This window comes from Triticum aestivum, chromosome 2B (genome assembly GCF_018294505.1).
Source record: "Triticum aestivum cultivar Chinese Spring chromosome 2B, IWGSC CS RefSeq v2.1, whole genome shotgun sequence".
NCBI lineage: Eukaryota > Viridiplantae > Streptophyta > Magnoliopsida > Poales > Poaceae > Triticum > Triticum aestivum.
In genome coordinates this window covers 104,767,742-104,783,763 of record NC_057798.1, presented here as the reverse complement: position 1 = coordinate 104,783,763, position 16,022 = coordinate 104,767,742, and the positions used below count along the sequence as shown (strand labels likewise).

At 47.4% G+C, this 16,022-nt stretch overlaps 3 protein-coding genes across 4 annotated transcripts; 1 reads left to right on the top strand and 2 right to left on the bottom strand.

Moving 5' to 3' along the window:
• The first annotated feature begins 332 nt into the window (after positions 1 to 332).
• On the top strand, positions 333 to 5,078 carry LOC123043725 (UDP-glucuronic acid decarboxylase 2). Its single transcript, XM_044466264.1, has 5 exons — positions 333 to 1,182; positions 1,345 to 1,424; positions 1,659 to 1,742; positions 3,245 to 3,319; positions 4,353 to 5,078. The coding sequence occupies exons 1-5, from the start codon at positions 411 to 413 to the stop codon at positions 4,662 to 4,664; spliced, it is 1,323 nt and encodes a 440-aa protein (XP_044322199.1). The 5' UTR covers positions 333 to 410; the 3' UTR covers positions 4,665 to 5,078.
• Positions 5,079 to 5,317: 239 nt separating this feature from the next.
• LOC123043727 (DNA-directed RNA polymerases II, IV and V subunit 8B) lies at positions 5,318 to 8,182 on the bottom strand. Its single transcript, XM_044466267.1, has 5 exons — positions 8,032 to 8,182; positions 7,618 to 7,695; positions 7,039 to 7,196; positions 6,744 to 6,847; positions 5,318 to 5,707 (listed from the first exon to the last, which is right to left on the bottom strand). Exons 2-5 carry the CDS (start codon positions 7,688 to 7,690, stop codon positions 5,596 to 5,598), a joined length of 447 nt encoding a protein of 148 aa, XP_044322202.1. The 5' UTR covers positions 7,691 to 7,695; positions 8,032 to 8,182; the 3' UTR covers positions 5,318 to 5,595.
• A 1,303-nt stretch (positions 8,183 to 9,485) lies between these two features.
• LOC123043726 (UPF0235 protein At5g63440) lies at positions 9,486 to 13,899 on the bottom strand. 2 transcript variants are annotated; one of them, XM_044466266.1, is made up of 7 exons: positions 13,520 to 13,899; positions 11,903 to 12,003; positions 10,743 to 10,896; positions 10,568 to 10,664; positions 10,313 to 10,401; positions 10,093 to 10,161; positions 9,486 to 9,877 (listed from the first exon to the last, which is right to left on the bottom strand). In XM_044466266.1, exons 2-7 carry the CDS (start codon positions 11,998 to 12,000, stop codon positions 9,818 to 9,820), a joined length of 567 nt encoding a protein of 188 aa, XP_044322201.1. In that variant the 5' UTR covers positions 12,001 to 12,003; positions 13,520 to 13,899; the 3' UTR covers positions 9,486 to 9,817. The 2 variants fall into 2 exon arrangements, with proteins under 2 accessions (XP_044322201.1, XP_044322200.1); XM_044466265.1 differs by having other exon boundaries at positions 11,903 to 12,017; positions 13,520 to 13,896.
• Positions 13,900 to 16,022: the final 2,123 nt, after the last annotated feature.

The following is a 16,022-nucleotide window of genomic DNA, read 5'->3' as shown; positions in this document are numbered from 1 at the left end:
TTGTTTTTACTCGAGTATCCTTTCCTCGAAGCCGTTGAGAATGTGCACACTTGCTGCCGATCCTTTCATCATGAGATAAAAAAAAAATAGTAGGACTCGGTCGGTGAATGCACACATGCTCTCAGTCAAACATCGGGCACGGTGGCAGGGCCGGGTAAATCCGGCCACATCGAGGGGCGGGCTACGGCGCGTCTGACTGACTACCGCGAGACGGCGCCGATCGCGGGGCCACGTGGGCGGCTCAGCCCGCGGCCGCGATCCGATCGCACGGCCCACGCGCCGCCCGCGGCGAGCCCACCTAACCTCAACCTCCTCAAATACGCGCCACTCCTCCCCCTCTTCTCCCGCACCAGACCAGCTCAGGAGCCGAGAGAGAGATCACAGGGACAAGTCCATCCCGCGATCGGCCAATGGCGTCCTCCGAGCTCACCTACCGCGGCCAGCAGGCGGCGGCGGCCGACGGCGCGCACGGCCCGGCCGAGAGCAAGCCGCGGACCAGGCAGCAGCTGCCGCAGCCTCTCCGGTACGTGCTGGGCGAGCAACGCCTCGTCTTCTCCTTGGTCGGCATGGCCCTCGCCACCCTCGTCTTCCTCCTCCTCTCCCCCTCCACCACCACCACCACCTCCTCAAGCAGCAGCGTGGCGCACCTGGCGGCAGTGGGGCTGGTGTCGCGGCAGTACCAGTCGGGCGGCGCGGGGCGGATGGCGTTCGAGGAGGGCACCGGCGGGGTGCGCCACGGCCGCGTGCCGCTGGGGCTGAAGCGCAAGGGCCTGCGCGTGGTGGTGACCGGCGGGGCCGGGTTCGTGGGCAGCCACCTGGTGGACCGGCTGCTGGCGCGCGGGGACAGCGTGATCGTCGTCGACAACTTCTTCACGGGCCGCAAGGAGAACGTGGCGCACCACGCCGGGAACCCCAACTTCGAGATGATCCGGCACGACGTGGTGGAGCCGATCCTGCTGGAGGTGGACCAGATCTACCACCTCGCCTGCCCGGCCTCCCCCGTGCACTACAAGTTCAACCCCGTCAAGACCATCAAGACCAACGTGGTGGGCACGCTCAACATGCTCGGCCTCGCCAAGCGCGTCGGCGCCCGCTTCCTCCTCACCAGCACCAGCGAGGTCTACGGCGACCCCCTCCAGCACCCCCAGGTCGAGACCTACTGGGGCAACGTCAACCCCATCGGTACGTCACTCCGCCCATCATCACATCTCTTCTTCTGTCTATCCTATCCTAGAGCCGCCATTGCCGTCGTCCTCGTCTATCTGTGGGAGCACACAGGATAGGGAAAAAGACAGAAATGCTGCCATCGTCTTCTCCTCTTTCTGAACAGAAGTATTTGTGCAGGTGTGCGGAGTTGCTACGACGAGGGCAAGAGGACGGCGGAGACACTGACCATGGACTACCACCGCGGCGCCAACCTCGAGGTTCGTGCCCGGCCCTGCTTTAATCATTCACCGCTCACTCGGCAACCTCGACTTTGCTGGAAACGAAAGCATCCTCTACACCTTTTCTTTCCATTATTAGAAGCTAAAAAAAAGATTATGATGTCAGCTAGTAGTAGCTAGCATCGGATCATCATGCAACTGCTGCAGTTAAACCAAGCTAATTGGGGTAATTTCGCCTGGTTAACTGACTGTAACTAATCTTTGTGCTGGCAGGTGAGGATCGCTCGGATCTTCAACACCTACGGTCCGCGCATGTGCATCGACGACGGCCGGGTCGTCAGCAACTTCGTCGCTCAGGTGAGAAAGATAACCTACTACTACTACTGTAACTAATTACCCATGCACAAGCATGCACGCTTCCACGTAACTTCCTTTTTTTTCGCTTTACTTGGCTTAGTCGTAGCTAGACTTCTCCCACTAGCACTGACCTAATATTATTTTTTCGATCTGGATCTACGATAGGAATTGATTAGTGATACCTCGATCTTGTAATTTGTAAACTTCCATTCCCATCTAGCGCGCCGGTGAACCCGCAGCCCCACATGCAAGTCTACTGAGTTTTTTTTTTTTAAACATGTATGGGAATGCACTATTCTATTACTCCATATTTTATTTTCTAGTAATTCATTATATAGTTTAATTTCTTTCTAGTTGTTCATTTTTTATACTTCAAAAACAGACCATTTTTTAAAATCCGATTGTGTACAAGTTAAGGAATAATAGAGTCATTACAGTCACGCGAGGCCAGATGCGTCACGCGATCGAGGCGGCTTTGCACCTAGCAACACACCACCGCGGATGCTCCAAAAATAGTCGTCATCGATGATAACGTATATCGTCGAAGACATAAAACCCTCCCCCTTTCCGTTGGGGCCTTGGGGGTATCTTTGCTAGATCATGTTCCACGTGTCGGGGGTTTGCGGGTGTAGCATGTTAAGAGCTTATGGAGATCCACTTATGGAGCTTACGGAAATAACGGAGTCAACTACAGTCACGCAAGGCAAGATGGTCACACGGGGCATCACTATACCAAGCAACACACCACCACACGTACTCCAAAAATAGTCTTCAGGGACACTCCATCCATTTCATAATGTAGCGCATATACACTCTTGGTTAGGAGTGTCATTTATCGCGGAAGACAAAAACCCTCCCCCCTTGCCTAGACTCATAGATTTTTGTTTAGGAAATTTCTACCTACATGAATCATCATTTCCAACTTCGTTTATCCTCTAGCTAGGCTTTTGCTAAGGGGGGACACACACAACCAGTGGACCAAGTGTTTGGTTTGTTGATTCGTCCCAGGGTCCAAATCACGTGCTATCGTGCGTGGCAAAAGCAGCGCGGAATTAATTAAGCTAGATGGGGAAACTTTGACAAGTGGACGCCACGTTCCAACTCTCATTTTCTTAATCCCAAGCAGCTGACACGAATCACCCCCCTAATTAAAACCTGCTTTATTATGAACTTGACACGATTCTTTACACGCGAAAGGTACGTGTGTGTGTGTGGAGGAAGAAATGATAGCATTAGCAGGAAGGTTAGTCACACAGCAGCCACACACGGCTAGATGAAGAACTGGTGATGCTTAGCCTGCGAAAGCGCATAGACATGGCACGGTTTGTCCTGGGGCATGCAGTTGATCGATCAGTTGATGGGCGTAGGTAGCATCGGTGTATGTATGTATATGCACGGGGTGTACGTGTGCGATGTTAACGACTGCTAATGGTGACACTGGGTTGATTTACGATTGATTGGTGCATGGTGACACTGGGTTGATTTATGATTGATTGGTGCAGGCGCTGAGGAAGGAGCCCTTGACGGTGTACGGCGACGGCAAGCAGACGAGGAGCTTCCAGTACGTCTCCGATCTGGTAAGCTCTCCCTCTCATCAACACACACCGCCACAAGTCAAGACTCATACGTGCACACGCACGTACGTTCCCTTGCTGGTGGCTCCGCCGCATGCTTTTCCCTTCCATTACAAGCTCCCAACAGCAGCACGGCTTTCATTAATCGGTTGGTTCATCGACCGTGCAGCTGAAGCTAAGCTAATTTAGTTGCAGTTGGTTTCCATGTGCTCGACCATGGTATGGTAGCATAGTTTTGCTTTGCAATGCAACCTCCTTTTCCCTCTCCTTTTGCTGAGATATAATGCTGAGCCGTTGCTGCCATGCCAATGCTACACACGTTGGCGTCTCCAGTCCAGAGACGCGAATGCGTACGTGGGTGCTGTTGCAGTCGTCCGTGCTCACAACGGCACGCGGCCGTGGCGCTGCTACGTCGATTAGGTCGGGGTGGTCCAAGTCCCAACCATTTTCCATTTGGCGCTGCTGCCTGCCTACTCAAGTACAGAGTCGCCGAGTTGTGCTAGCGTTTTGGACCACCCTGCCGAGGCTGTGGACCTCTTGCATTTGCATCGTCGTGCTGCCTAGCTAGTGTGGTCTCTCTCTCCCGTACCGTACGTTGCTGCTTCGACGGGAAGCAATGTACTAATGTAGATGAAACTGCACGAACGAAGGGTCGTTAACGGACGGTCGAGGCAGATGGTGCACCGTACACGTCGATCTGGACCACGCACGCACGCAGGTGCAGGTGTTTCCAAACTGGTTGGTGCACTGTTGCTGCCGATGGACACGGCATGCAACATCTGCTGAGTAGCTTTCCATCACCCTTTGTGGCTCCCGGGAGCAGCATGATCGAGCCACTTTGTCGTTGAACGTAACCACGATCCACCACTGTTCCATCCACCAAGAGTGTCGTGTCACGTCCTTGCCAGATTGGTACCTCGGTGTCATGGCATCCATGGAGGTTCACCCATGTCGGAAATCCTGGCTCCGCCACTGGTGAACCTTGTGGTTTTATCAAGGAAGTGTTTGGTGTCTGATACATGTCTTGGTGGTGCAGGTTGAGGGTCTGATGAAGCTGATGGAGGGGGAGCACGTGGGGCCCTTCAACCTGGGGAACCCGGGGGAGTTCACCATGCTGGAGCTGGCAAAGGTGGTGCAGGACACCATCGACCCCAACGCGCGCATCGAGTTCCGGGCCAACACCGCCGACGACCCGCACAAGCGCAAGCCGGACATCACCAAGGCTAAGGAGCTGCTCGGGTGGGAGCCCAAGGTGGCGCTCCGCAACGGCCTCCCGCTCATGGTCCAGGACTTCCGCACCCGCATCTTCGGCGACCAGAAGCAGCAACAACCAGACGGCTCCGAGTAGTGATCGCCCGCCGTCGTCCGTCGATCGATGCACCGCCGCGCCGCAAGGCGGTGCCGTTTCATCATCTCGTTATGTAGGATGGATTTGTTGAGGGGGGAAGAAGAAACATGTGACAGTAACAGCAAGGATACCGGGAATGAATGAATGAAACCGGGGAATATACACCATCATATCGACTGTGTAGCTTTTTAGCGTCTTGTACCATGGGTGGAGTAGCTAGATGGATGCGCCAAGAGCAAGCCGCGATCTTGACTATGACCGTGCCCGAAATTTGTTCGCTCGCATTCTTCTAATTTTACATCATGTTGAAAAATTTCCATGTTGATTTCTAGAACTAGTACAAAGGAGGGCACATGTTTGATGAAATTCAAAGATCTGATCGGCCATACAATAAGAGACCCATTTACTGGCTCATGGATAATTGCATCCCCTGTTTAAGACTTGTCTCAACTTCCTGTCCTCGTGAAGGGCAGGGAGAAAACGGCATGACAACTTTCTTGCCGATGCAAACCTGTAAATGGACGCAACACTGCAACAGCTACCCTACATGTGGTGTTTACTCGTCGATCACCTGAAGGAGATATGGTTGAAGATATGGGTGCGCCAAGTTCAGACAAGCAAAGATGCAGTAGAACCAGACCACCAGCCTCACATCCACACAGTGATAATAATTATTACCAAATATAACGTTCATGCTGCATCATAATTTACGCGGAACATCAATGACATACATTAGTCACACGCATAATGCACTCCAGGGGGGGGGCAAGAATAAGTGACTGGTGCTACAGAGAAGCCATGGTACCAATCTAGAGTAACATTACCGCCAAAAGAGTACATAAGGGTGTAGGGCGATTAGCATCCAAACGATCACAGGCTCAGTATAGCCCTGAGTGAACTACAAGCACTGGTTATCCGGTAGATGCCACGCTTACACCTTTCGGATGAGGAGGAACAGCCTTTGATCCAGCTCGAGGTTAGCAGCACTTGAAGGATCGCCTTTGAGCAACATCAGGAGGCCACCAAAAGATGCATAGATCTCCCTGGAGAGAGGAAAAAGTGAGTAAGATCATTAGAACAGTTGCACGAGTGAATTGGTAAAATTACTTGGTTGAGAAGTAGCCACTAGGTGTAAAAGGTGTGGGTCGGTTTGAGATATAAAAATAGGCATTCTTAGTTGCACTTGTACTGCATGGTGTGAATGTGTGATTCACATAATACAACTAGCCAAGCATGCTTATATGGTTCAAAAAGAAGAAAAGACCGTCAACACACCTATCAATAAATTTTGCTTCATCTGTTTCATAAGAAAAATGAGCTCCTTTTGCAAATATTTAAGAATATTTCTAGTAAGTACAAACTATAAACTTGGAATATCAAATATGTAAAACCAAATCCTTCAATCAGCCCTTCAACGGATGGAACTTTGCTCTTTGTATGAGTCTATGAGTTGCACCAAAGATCTCCACATGGGAACAGCCCATGGCATTATCTCATTTGCGATAACATTCATTTTGAGGGAAAGCAGCCGAGCCTCATCTTGGACCGTGTATATAGCATCAGGCTAGTCAGTAACACTCAAATTAAGCAATCCCAAAACCAACCCCTTATCTTGGACCATGTATATACACCATGTTACTAGGTAACATTCACATAGCAATTTGAACTGCCCCACCCACCCATTATCTTTGACCATGTATACATCAGGTTACTCAGTAACACTCAAAAGGAAGCAATCTCAAACAACAGCCTTTATATTGGAGTATATTCACCAAGTTACTCAGTAATACGCGCATCAAGCAATCTCAACACCCCTCCCCCACCCACACAGGATTATATGAAGATGCATTAAGAAGCCAGGATTAAGGAGCTGAAGGGAAAATAAGAGAATCATTATGTACTCTCAAACTCACGAGCTTCAGCAACACGGTTATAAGGCAAATTCTTCATTGGCTATATGGAAGTAAGAAATCGATCTCACATTAAATCATATATTACTCAAACATATCACATAAATCAAATCCTGGAAGATTAAAAACCCACACAAAATCACTAATCTAGAGTTCAGAGAAGTCATACACTTTAGTAGGTCCTTTATCCTTGCTGGAATTGTCCTCTGAAATCTTGTAAAGCTTTCCATGCATTACATAGTCATACTTGTCAGCAAGTGTTTTCCTACCAGCCTGAAAGGAGGAAAGAAATAACATGAGCTTCCTGAGTATCAGCCCCTAAACATGGGTCCTCCATGAAGACAAGTCCATGTAAGACAATAACAACATTTTAGGCAACTGTCACACATAATGAGCCACGTTCACGCCATTCAGTTGCCAAATTATCTCATGATCAGCTTCTAAGAAGAATAAGGTAATGTTACCTGTGTATAGTAGCCAGTGTCTGGAGTCCCATCCAGATTCAGTGTCGGAGCTAAAACCATGGTGAACTTGTCACCCATATGCATTGGGTAGACATCGGTAGCGATATCTAATTGCATGTACATCTCCAACTGCTCACTTCTAGCCTCAATGCGATTAACTGCACACCGATGTGGAAAGGTAAACGTTTCAGTTCAGTATAATCATCTGCAGCTACGAGGTTGCACAAGCGTCGCTATGACGTTAAGTGTTAACAGTCCAGGATCCAAACATTGCAGAGCACTGTGAACTGGGCAGGCATGAATTCCAAAGTAAAAACCTCAAAAGGCCAAGCGCTTAATCTACACATAATTGTGCATAAGCATGTGCTTTGGTCAGAAGAGCGCAAGGCGGTGGCAAAACCCACAATTAACGCCTAGCGCTTTTTCTTAAACTGTGAAAAATTATGTTGCTATGTAACTGCTAACAGAAACTAACTCCAAGAGATGGACAGGCATAAATGATCAGCATGATTTGGGCAGAGCAAAGCACTGCGCAGTACAACTGTAAATTCACCATGCATAACAGCCAGGGCCAAATACCTCTGTCGAACTTCTTGCCATCCGGGTCGATCCTGGTCACGTGGAAGATGTCCTCAAAGAGATGCTCGGCCATTTTTCCTGCCCAAGACGGAGAGCACGAACTTCAGTTATGCAATAATAACCTTGCTAAGAGAGAGAGCACGGCAACCCTAGCATCCTACTACCGATTGCTGGTTCTCAGATAATCCACACAAGTGCCTCCTAACAAGCGTTCTCCAAACAAACAAAGAAAAAGCGTCCCCCGAATCCTAAATCAACAAGCGGCGCAGCCTAAGCCCCCCAGAAGCCGGGAATAAGCACGCACGACGCACGCCCACGGATCGGTCGGGCCCGACGGCGGCGAGGAGAAGAGAGGCGAGCCGGGCGGGTAGAAGGAGGGAGAGAGGGAGGGGGGTGGGAGGGGGGGGGGTCGACCTGAAGCGCCGGGGAGGAGCCGGCGCGGATCGCCTGGGTTGCGCTGCGGGGAGCGGAGGCGATGTGGGGACTGGCAGGAGAGGAAAAACAGAGGGTTTGGGCAGAGCTTCGGAATTTGGGGTGTAAGTGGAGCGAGACCTGGTGGGTAGGGTTTCTGCCATGGACGGGCCGTTCGTGGGCTAGGTAGGACCTGGGCCCGTGCCGCTGTACGTCGCCCTGTCTGTTATTTTTACTGTCGTTTTTGTTCTCAAAAATATATTATTGTAATATTGTTGAATGACTCAAGAAAAATGTTGTACATTCTTCTCTTGAATTTTCCAAAAGATTTTTTTAATTTGTTATGTCTACCATTTTCTCTGTTTCGAGAAGTACTAAACATTTGCCATGGTATTTTGGATGCTCGGTACGATATGGATTGGAGTGCTTTTCATGTCAAAATGAAAATTCCATGTGACGCATGCCCACCATTAAGTTTGTGTGGCCAAAGCCATGGAATAATCTTTGCTTGTGAGGATCTGATAACATCTTTTGATGCCGCAGAAAAGAGGTTGAGATCCTCTGCTGTAACAACATTGTTGTTACGTTCGCTGTCATGTGGACCTTGGCCCCACGCGTCATTTGTTGTAACATCACTAGTGTTAGGATCCTGATCCGCAAAAATCATACCTTTGGGATGCTTAAACTTCACATGGACTTTCCAAAAAAAAGGATATTTTGTAGGGCCTTTCATGCATGGGCGCAAAAACAATAGTCTTATCATATATGCAATATCAACATAATTCACTTCACCAAAAAATGAATGTCAACAATAATTTGAAGCTTTTTGCAAAAATAAAATTTCATATGGAGGTTAAAATTTTATTTCTCCTCGTCAACGTAAAACAAACATTCTATTAAGTTGGACTCTAATAGGAATTTTTTTTTTGTAAAACTTCTAATCTATTCATCATCAATCATTATAGTACACCAAATACCAGAAATAATAAAAAATTACATCCAAAATTCATAGACACTTAGCGACGACTACAAGCACTAACACAAGGCGAAGGCGCGCCGCCGTCATCGCCCCTCCCTCACCACACATGTACACTGCACTGCATTCTTTTTAGATTTTTGTGATTGCTGGCCAACCCTTTCGCTTTGTTTTACACCGCTATGCTGTTAATTTGCAACCTTAAAAGACATAGCATTGTGGATGTCCCACGAAAACAGTTAATTAGCCAGCAAAGGAGTAACAAAACGAGGAACATTGTAATGCATACTCAGATCACAACAACTATGTGAAATCAATCATAAGTAATCTCAACATTCCAGGCATTATATGACTATTGTAGTTTCCAATTTACTTGTCAAGTGAAATTCCCGCGAAAGCTTGAACAACAAACACGCGGCACAAAATATGAAACCATTTCATGCCAAACATTAAACCTGAGAAATCACCCACAGGCTCGGGCTAAAAATAAAACCAAATGTATATGTTGGATGTTTCATACGAACATGGGTAAAAGTATGCATCGCAACTCACACAGCTTTGCTTCAATGCATCTCAGTAATGGTTACAAGATTACAACAGAAACAATGAACAAATAAAGCACAGATTGGCTGCTTGCTCTGAGGTCAGAGCTAGTTCTATTGAGCAGCCTTTTGACCCCCTTGATCTGTCTTGGCACCTGCTCTTTTGGCACCTGGTTCTATGGCCTGAGCCTTCTCTTCAGTAGATCTAATAGGTGGTCTAGGGTCATTTTCCTTCCAGGTGTACAGGCTGCTGCAAATTTAAGTCGGTATTCTACGGTTGGACAGCTTCTAGGAGCTTCTCATAAACTTGCCGCGCAGACAAATCTTCAACCTAAATAAAGTAAACGTATTTTGTACAAGAGGACAATCAATAGACGGAACCAGAAGATTGCTGAAAAATAAATAATGAACTAAATGTGAAATGTTGAGTCCACTGACTGCTAACAGAAAGCAAATCGGTACACTGGAAATCAATCTTAAATTAGCTCAATTCCTGTAGCACTAATATGTTCCCTGAAACAAGACATAGAAATGGGAACTACTCACAATCAGAAGCTTTGACTTATTATTCCATCCCCTTTGAAGGGTCATCTGACTCAATCTTAAGCCAAGCACCTGATAACATAAATTGTCAGTACAAACATGTTCTGGTGAGAAGTTTGAAAACATTATTAGATTTATACCCATACAGGTACCAATGTAAACGAATACCATATACATTTAAGTATCTAAAATACTGCCAAGAGTTAAGATTGAAGAAAGTGACCTTGCCCATAAATTCTAGCAACTCGTTGTTAGCCTCCCCCCGAGCAGCAGGGGCAGCTACTGCTACTCGAACATCGTCAGCGTTCACTCCTGATAAGAATAAATACAATTGTCATGTCTTCTTTTCTTTTGGTAACTGAAATGATGATACTGATTCCTCTTAGTACCGTCCAGTTTATTATGCTATAGAGGAGAGAGACAGTGCTTGGTTGCATTGGTTTAAACCACAAATTTATTAGAAGATAACATAACGTACTTGTTATTGCTGAACGTTGTGCTCGGTCTTCTACTTCAATGGCAACTTGGACAAGTCCACCCTGCAACTGTGTTATGCAAGGGGGTACAGGAGCATCCTACAGTTTTCATGGTCTGTTAGCTTACAAAATAGTAAAACAGGTTGGAAAGATCAAAGGAAGTTCCATCACGCGTACATGTGGATTTGTCTCAGCCGCCACCGAACTCAGTGCTCCATCAACAACATATATATAAGGAGCAAGCTCCAAATCTTCCTCCGATCGGTAGCAAACAAAAAGGTCGCATCCCACGCAGGTCATGCGAAACTGCTTTTCGAGCTTTCCTTCTCCACTGCATCAGAGATACTTACATTATATAATCAGCAAAAATGTAGTCCACTGCAACAATGGAATCACTTGAGACAAATGACCCTTGGGTGGTTACTACAAATGAGTATTCACATGAAAACTGTGGATGGTGTAGAAGGATTCACATATTTCAAAGTACAGAATATATCTACCAATCTGATACAGGGAAAATTGATTCTAACAGTAGCACTAGCTCTATACTGATTGCAGGTCATAGTTACTGACCGGCAAGCGTTGATATGTACATGCATGTGTTGTGTTGCAGGGTGTGCCATTAAAGAGATGATTTAAGTTAATTAGCAAAAAGGTAGTACTCCCTCTGTAAAATGATATAAGATTTTTTTAAGATCACTAAAGTAGTGATCTAAAAAGTCATATATTAGTTTACAGAGGGAGTACATCATAAGGTCCTACTGCAGGTGTTGTTAATTGGTGTTTGAGAGATAAGATACTATGATCTGTTGTGTTCATGTCTCCTCTTATCTTTTATCTCTGGGCAATTTTTTTATTGAAGATTCAATCTTTAAATGTGTCATCAAAATTATTCATTTGCAAGTTGGCTACTGTTATGCAATAAAAAGTTGTGTAAGGGGCCGTTCGGAGGCCCTCCGCTCCGCGCCTCCGCTCCCGGAGCGGACGGAGCTGCGGCTAGAAAATCCAGAGCGGCCGAAATGGTACTTCCCAGCTCCGCGTATTTTGAGGAGTTGGTGGATCCCCGAACGGGCCCTAAGTTTACCCGGAGTTGATGCACCTACAACTGGATTTTCATCTCAAAAACAATTGTGCAAACTTAAGATCGCACCACTCATATCATAGGTACATACTACGTGATAATAGATAAGGGGCAAATTTCACCAGGATAGTCAGCATACATAACATCCTGTTACCAAGGTGTAATATTGTCTATTAATTGTGCAATGATATTAGAAAACATGGAATTTGACTCAAGTACCTAACAATAACAAAGTTACTAGGTATGATTAGTATACCGTTTCAACAAGATTTTTCCTGCATCTTTCACATTTAACCTCGCAAGATGCTTTGCCTTATCTAGAACATGTGCTCGGTCGGTCTTCCTCTTTGGCATTTTCTGCAATAGGGTATCTTTATAACAAACACATCAGAACTGATTGTATAGCAGATAGTTGAAGTATTAACAGGGCACACCGAATACAACAATCTTGAAAGTAGTCAATATCAGAAAGGAATCTCAACTTAGCAATTTAAAATTTCTATCACTAGCTAGATATAACTGCTATATATGAAACAACACAATTGTAAACAAGAGAAAATGACAAGATTCAAAGTGAGGGCAAAATAAATTTGGAAGGCGAATCATCCAATTAATCAGTTAATCGGCTGCTCGGTGGCCCTCCGAGGAGGGATTAATTGGCCAGTTAATAGGTGGATTTTTTGGACAGTGCAAACAAGTTATTGTGGTTTGATCTGTGACAAATTACAAACATAGATCAGTACAGCTTTCTACTATTCCAAGGAACCATCTACGGCAACCTCAGCTAAGAGAAAACTCATGATTTCAAGCTCAGAAGAACAAACAAGGTGAAATTCAAAGTTCACAATGCTGACACCCAAATGAAGAAAACCTTCTAGCAAGCCGAATCCCTTTAGCTATGTTACTCATGTTCTTGATTAGTTCGTAACAAGTAAGCAGGCAGAGATTGGATAAAAACTGAGTTGGCCACAGAGCATCGGAGGTAATGAACGATGTGGATCCTTGAGACGCAATTTCAACGCTGGTAAAGTCAGGGAGACCTGATCCCGCTCCTCCCACAGCGGTTTTGGTTTCCCATCCCCTTTGGCGGCAGTGGCGATAGTGGGGTGGTTGTGCAGTGCTTGACATTGCATCTTTCATGCTTCTTTGATTAGAAGTCTGCTGTGGTCTTCCAGCGTCCCCCAGAGCAGGTCACATTGGATCTGTCTCACTAAATGGTGAGTGTGGGGAGGGCACGCGGCAGGGACATTTTTTCGTTCGTGGGGGTTAGCACCCTTTGCATCTGGTTTGTGCGGTTTCCCTAAGGGCTCCTTTGATCCAAAGGAATTTCCTAGATTTTTTTTTTGCAGGATTTAGATCCTTAGGATTTTTTCCTACATAGGTTTGATTCGTGGGATTGGATATCCTTAGGAAAAATTCCAAAGGGTTGCTTTGCCCACTATTTCGGAGGAAAATTTCCATCCACTCAGACCTCCTTTTACAATCCCTTTGTTCTTCATGTGGCATCAAACACTCTTTTATCCAAATTCCTATAGTTGATTGAAGTGAGCATGCCACTCAAATCCTATATTATTTTTCCTATTGCTGTGTTTTGAAGATCCTGTGAATCAAAGAGGCCCTAATTAACCTCAATAATACTCTTCTTAACACATAGGCAGGGCTCCCGCCGGGTTATCTAAGAAAGAAAAAAAAGACAGCCACTTCCTTGACAGAATCCCCACTCGGTGCTTCAGCTAGAAAGAACAACATTATTAGCCTAGAACATCCGGAGGGACTTCTCAGATCTGTTAAAACAAACCGAAAGCCTCCAGATACAAGCCCACGCTGCAACGAAGAGGAAACAAGAAGGGGGCGTGAGGGAGAAGGAGCCGACCAGTGATGAGGACGTGGGAGGCGCAGTGCTTGCAGTAGTAGACGAAGAGGTCGGACTCGGGGCCCTCCGGCAGCGCGTCCTCGCTCGAGTACGTGTGGGTCGTCCGCTTAGGCATCTTGCCTCTCGCTCGCTCGCTCGGCTGCTGCGGTCGGCGGCGAACCGGAGCGGCGTCAGGGCGTGGGGCGGTGGGCGGGCTCTCGGGCACGGCTGCTCGGGCGGAGGCAATCGAGTAGGGGATCTGCGTCGTAGGCGAGGAGACGAGCGGAGAGATGACGTAGAGGCGGCGGGGCGGAGGACGAGACGGAGAGGAGGGGGGCGGCGGGCCGCGTTGTTGGCTCGGTCGGACTGGGGAAAGTTGGGGTCTTTTTGGTTGGCTTCCGAGACAGCGTTGGATTCTGAAGATTTGATGGTAGGACTGCTTTTTTTCTTAACACAGTGCAGTCAAAATTGCTCACATGCACTTACATTTATACACACAAGCACACCTTATGTTGGAAATATTGGCAAAAATGACAAATCTGACCTATGGATGAAACTATTTCACAAACTGAACTGTGTTCAATTTTTTTTTATCCAACTGACCCTTTTGTGTAGCGTCCGACATCTAGGCGTCACACTACACTGTGCAACGCCTAGCTCTAAGGCGCTACACGCCTAGCCAGTGTCGCACCTCAGACTGCCTGAAAAATGCTAAGTCAGTGTGCAACGGCTGAGAACTAAGCGCTATAGTGTAGCGCCTAGTGTGTAGGCGTTGCACAACATGCGATATGCAAACCCATGCATGCAAAAGAACCTGCAGGCGGAGGTACGACGCGCAGCAGCGTCTGGATGGACATGTGATTTCACGCATGCATGCAGGAGAAAAGTGGTACAAATATAATATATATGGACATGGTAAGTCAGACAAAATATTTAGGTTGGGTCCACACCGTGCCATGCATGCATGGGCTTGCCCTGTTTATAGTGTGTCCATACCGTGACATTGGGTGAAAGGCTTAAATATAACAGCCACTAGTGCAACGCCTATACGCTATGCGCTACACTGTATAGTGTAACGCCTAGCTCTCAGGCGTTGCACAATGACTTAGCATTTTTCATGCAGTCTGGGGTGTAACGCTGGCTAGGCATATAGCGCCTGAGAGCTAGGCGTTGCACAGTGTAGTATGATGTCTAAATGCCGGGTGCTACATAAAAGGGTTAGTTGGGTGAAATGTTTTCAAACAAGTTTAATTTGTGAAATAGTTTCGTTCATAGGTCAAATTTATCATTTTTGCCGGAAATATTTGTCGGATTTCGGGTTCCGGCAAAACCCTTAAGGTTTGAACTCCCCTACCGATCCACGTTCTAACGCCTCGCTGAGAATCTAAGCTACACGATGAACAACAACACAAGGGACGCAAGGTTTATACTGGTTCAGGCCACCATTATGGTGATAATACCCTACTCCAGTGTGTGGTGAGTGGATTGCCTCAGGGGGCTGATAATGAATAGTACAGAGGAAGAATAACCTCGCGAGGGGTGTGTCGTGGTTCTAAGTCTGACAGTAGAGTGGGGGGAAGGTATGGAGAGGCAAGGTTCTAGCTATGGAGAAGTTGTAACACGAGAGATGTACGAGTTCAGGCCCTTCTCGGAGGAAGTAAAAGCCCTACGTCTCGGAGCCCGGAGGCGGTCGAGTGGATTGTGTGTATATGAGTTACCGGGTGCCGAACCCTTCTGCCTGTGGAGGGGGGTGGCTTATATAGAGTGCGCCAGGACCCCAGCCAGCCCACGTAATGAAGGGTTTAAGGGACATTAAGTCCGGGGCGTTACTGGTAACATCCCACATAAAGTGTCTTAACTACCATAAAGTCTACTTAACTACAGGCCGTTGCAGTGCAGAGTGCCTTTTGAACTCCTGGTAGTCGAGTGAGTCTTCGTGGTCGAGTCCTTCAAGTCAGTCGAGTGAGTCCCTCGTTGGTCGACTGGAAGGTGACCTCTTCTAAGTGTGTCCTTGGGCAGGGTACTTAGATCAGGTCTGTGACCCTACCCTAGGTACATGACTCCATCATTAGCCCCCGAATGGATTGAGGCTTCGAGTCAGGAAGGAGTTGATGTTGTTTCCGATTAACCTTTGCACAGTGGTCGTGCGTTGTTCTGGACCAAAGAATCTCTTCGTTGATAGTGAGCAACTTGTCTTCAATCGACTCGATCCATTCTTTTCTTTCGTCGAGTGATCTTTCGGGCTTCGACGATTTCCGAGCGACGGATCGCAGGAAATCCCGCGCCTGACAGACCGATCTGCCGTTCGCGGATTCCGCGGGATGCGAAATTTGGGGAAACGCGCGAAGCGGAGCGGACCGCGGCGTTCGGATGGGACGGGACATAGACGCCTCGATCCCCGCGCCGCTTTCTTCGCCACGTATCCCGCCTGCATAACTGTTCCAGGATATGATTAGATCGATCGGGCCCACCTGTCATCCACTCGGAAGGGACCTTATAAATGCGTCCGGCGAGGGTTTTTTGA

Excerpts from the sequence above, each read along its gene's own strand:
- LOC123043725 (XM_044466264.1), top strand. The coding sequence starts at position 411 with ATGGCGTCCTCCGAGCTCACCTACCGCGGCCAGCAGGCGGCGGCGGCC. Across the intron at positions 1,183-1,344 it reads GGGCAACGTCAACCCCATCG|GTGTGCGGAGTTGCTACGAC; the intron begins GTACGTCACTCC and ends GTATTTGTGCAG. Across the intron at positions 1,425-1,658 it reads ACCGCGGCGCCAACCTCGAG|GTGAGGATCGCTCGGATCTT; the intron begins GTTCGTGCCCGG and ends TTGTGCTGGCAG.
- LOC123043726 (XM_044466265.1), bottom strand. The coding sequence starts at position 13,634 with ATGCCTAAGCGGACGACCCACACGTACTCGAGCGAGGACGCGCTGCCG. Across the intron at positions 10,665-10,742 it reads CGGCTGAGACAAATCCACAT|GATGCTCCTGTACCCCCTTG; the intron begins GTACGCGTGATG and ends TGAAAACTGTAG. Across the intron at positions 10,402-10,567 it reads ACAACGTTCAGCAATAACAA|GAGTGAACGCTGACGATGTT; the intron begins GTACGTTATGTT and ends TATTCTTATCAG.
- LOC123043727 (XM_044466267.1), bottom strand. The coding sequence starts at position 7,690 with ATGGCCGAGCATCTCTTTGAGGACATCTTCCACGTGACCAGGATCGAC. Across the intron at positions 6,848-7,038 it reads ACACTGGCTACTATACACAG|GCTGGTAGGAAAACACTTGC; the intron begins GTAACATTACCT and ends TCCTCCTTTCAG. Across the intron at positions 5,708-6,743 it reads GATAAAGGACCTACTAAAGT|GGAGATCTATGCATCTTTTG; the intron begins GTATGACTTCTC and ends TCCTCTCTCCAG.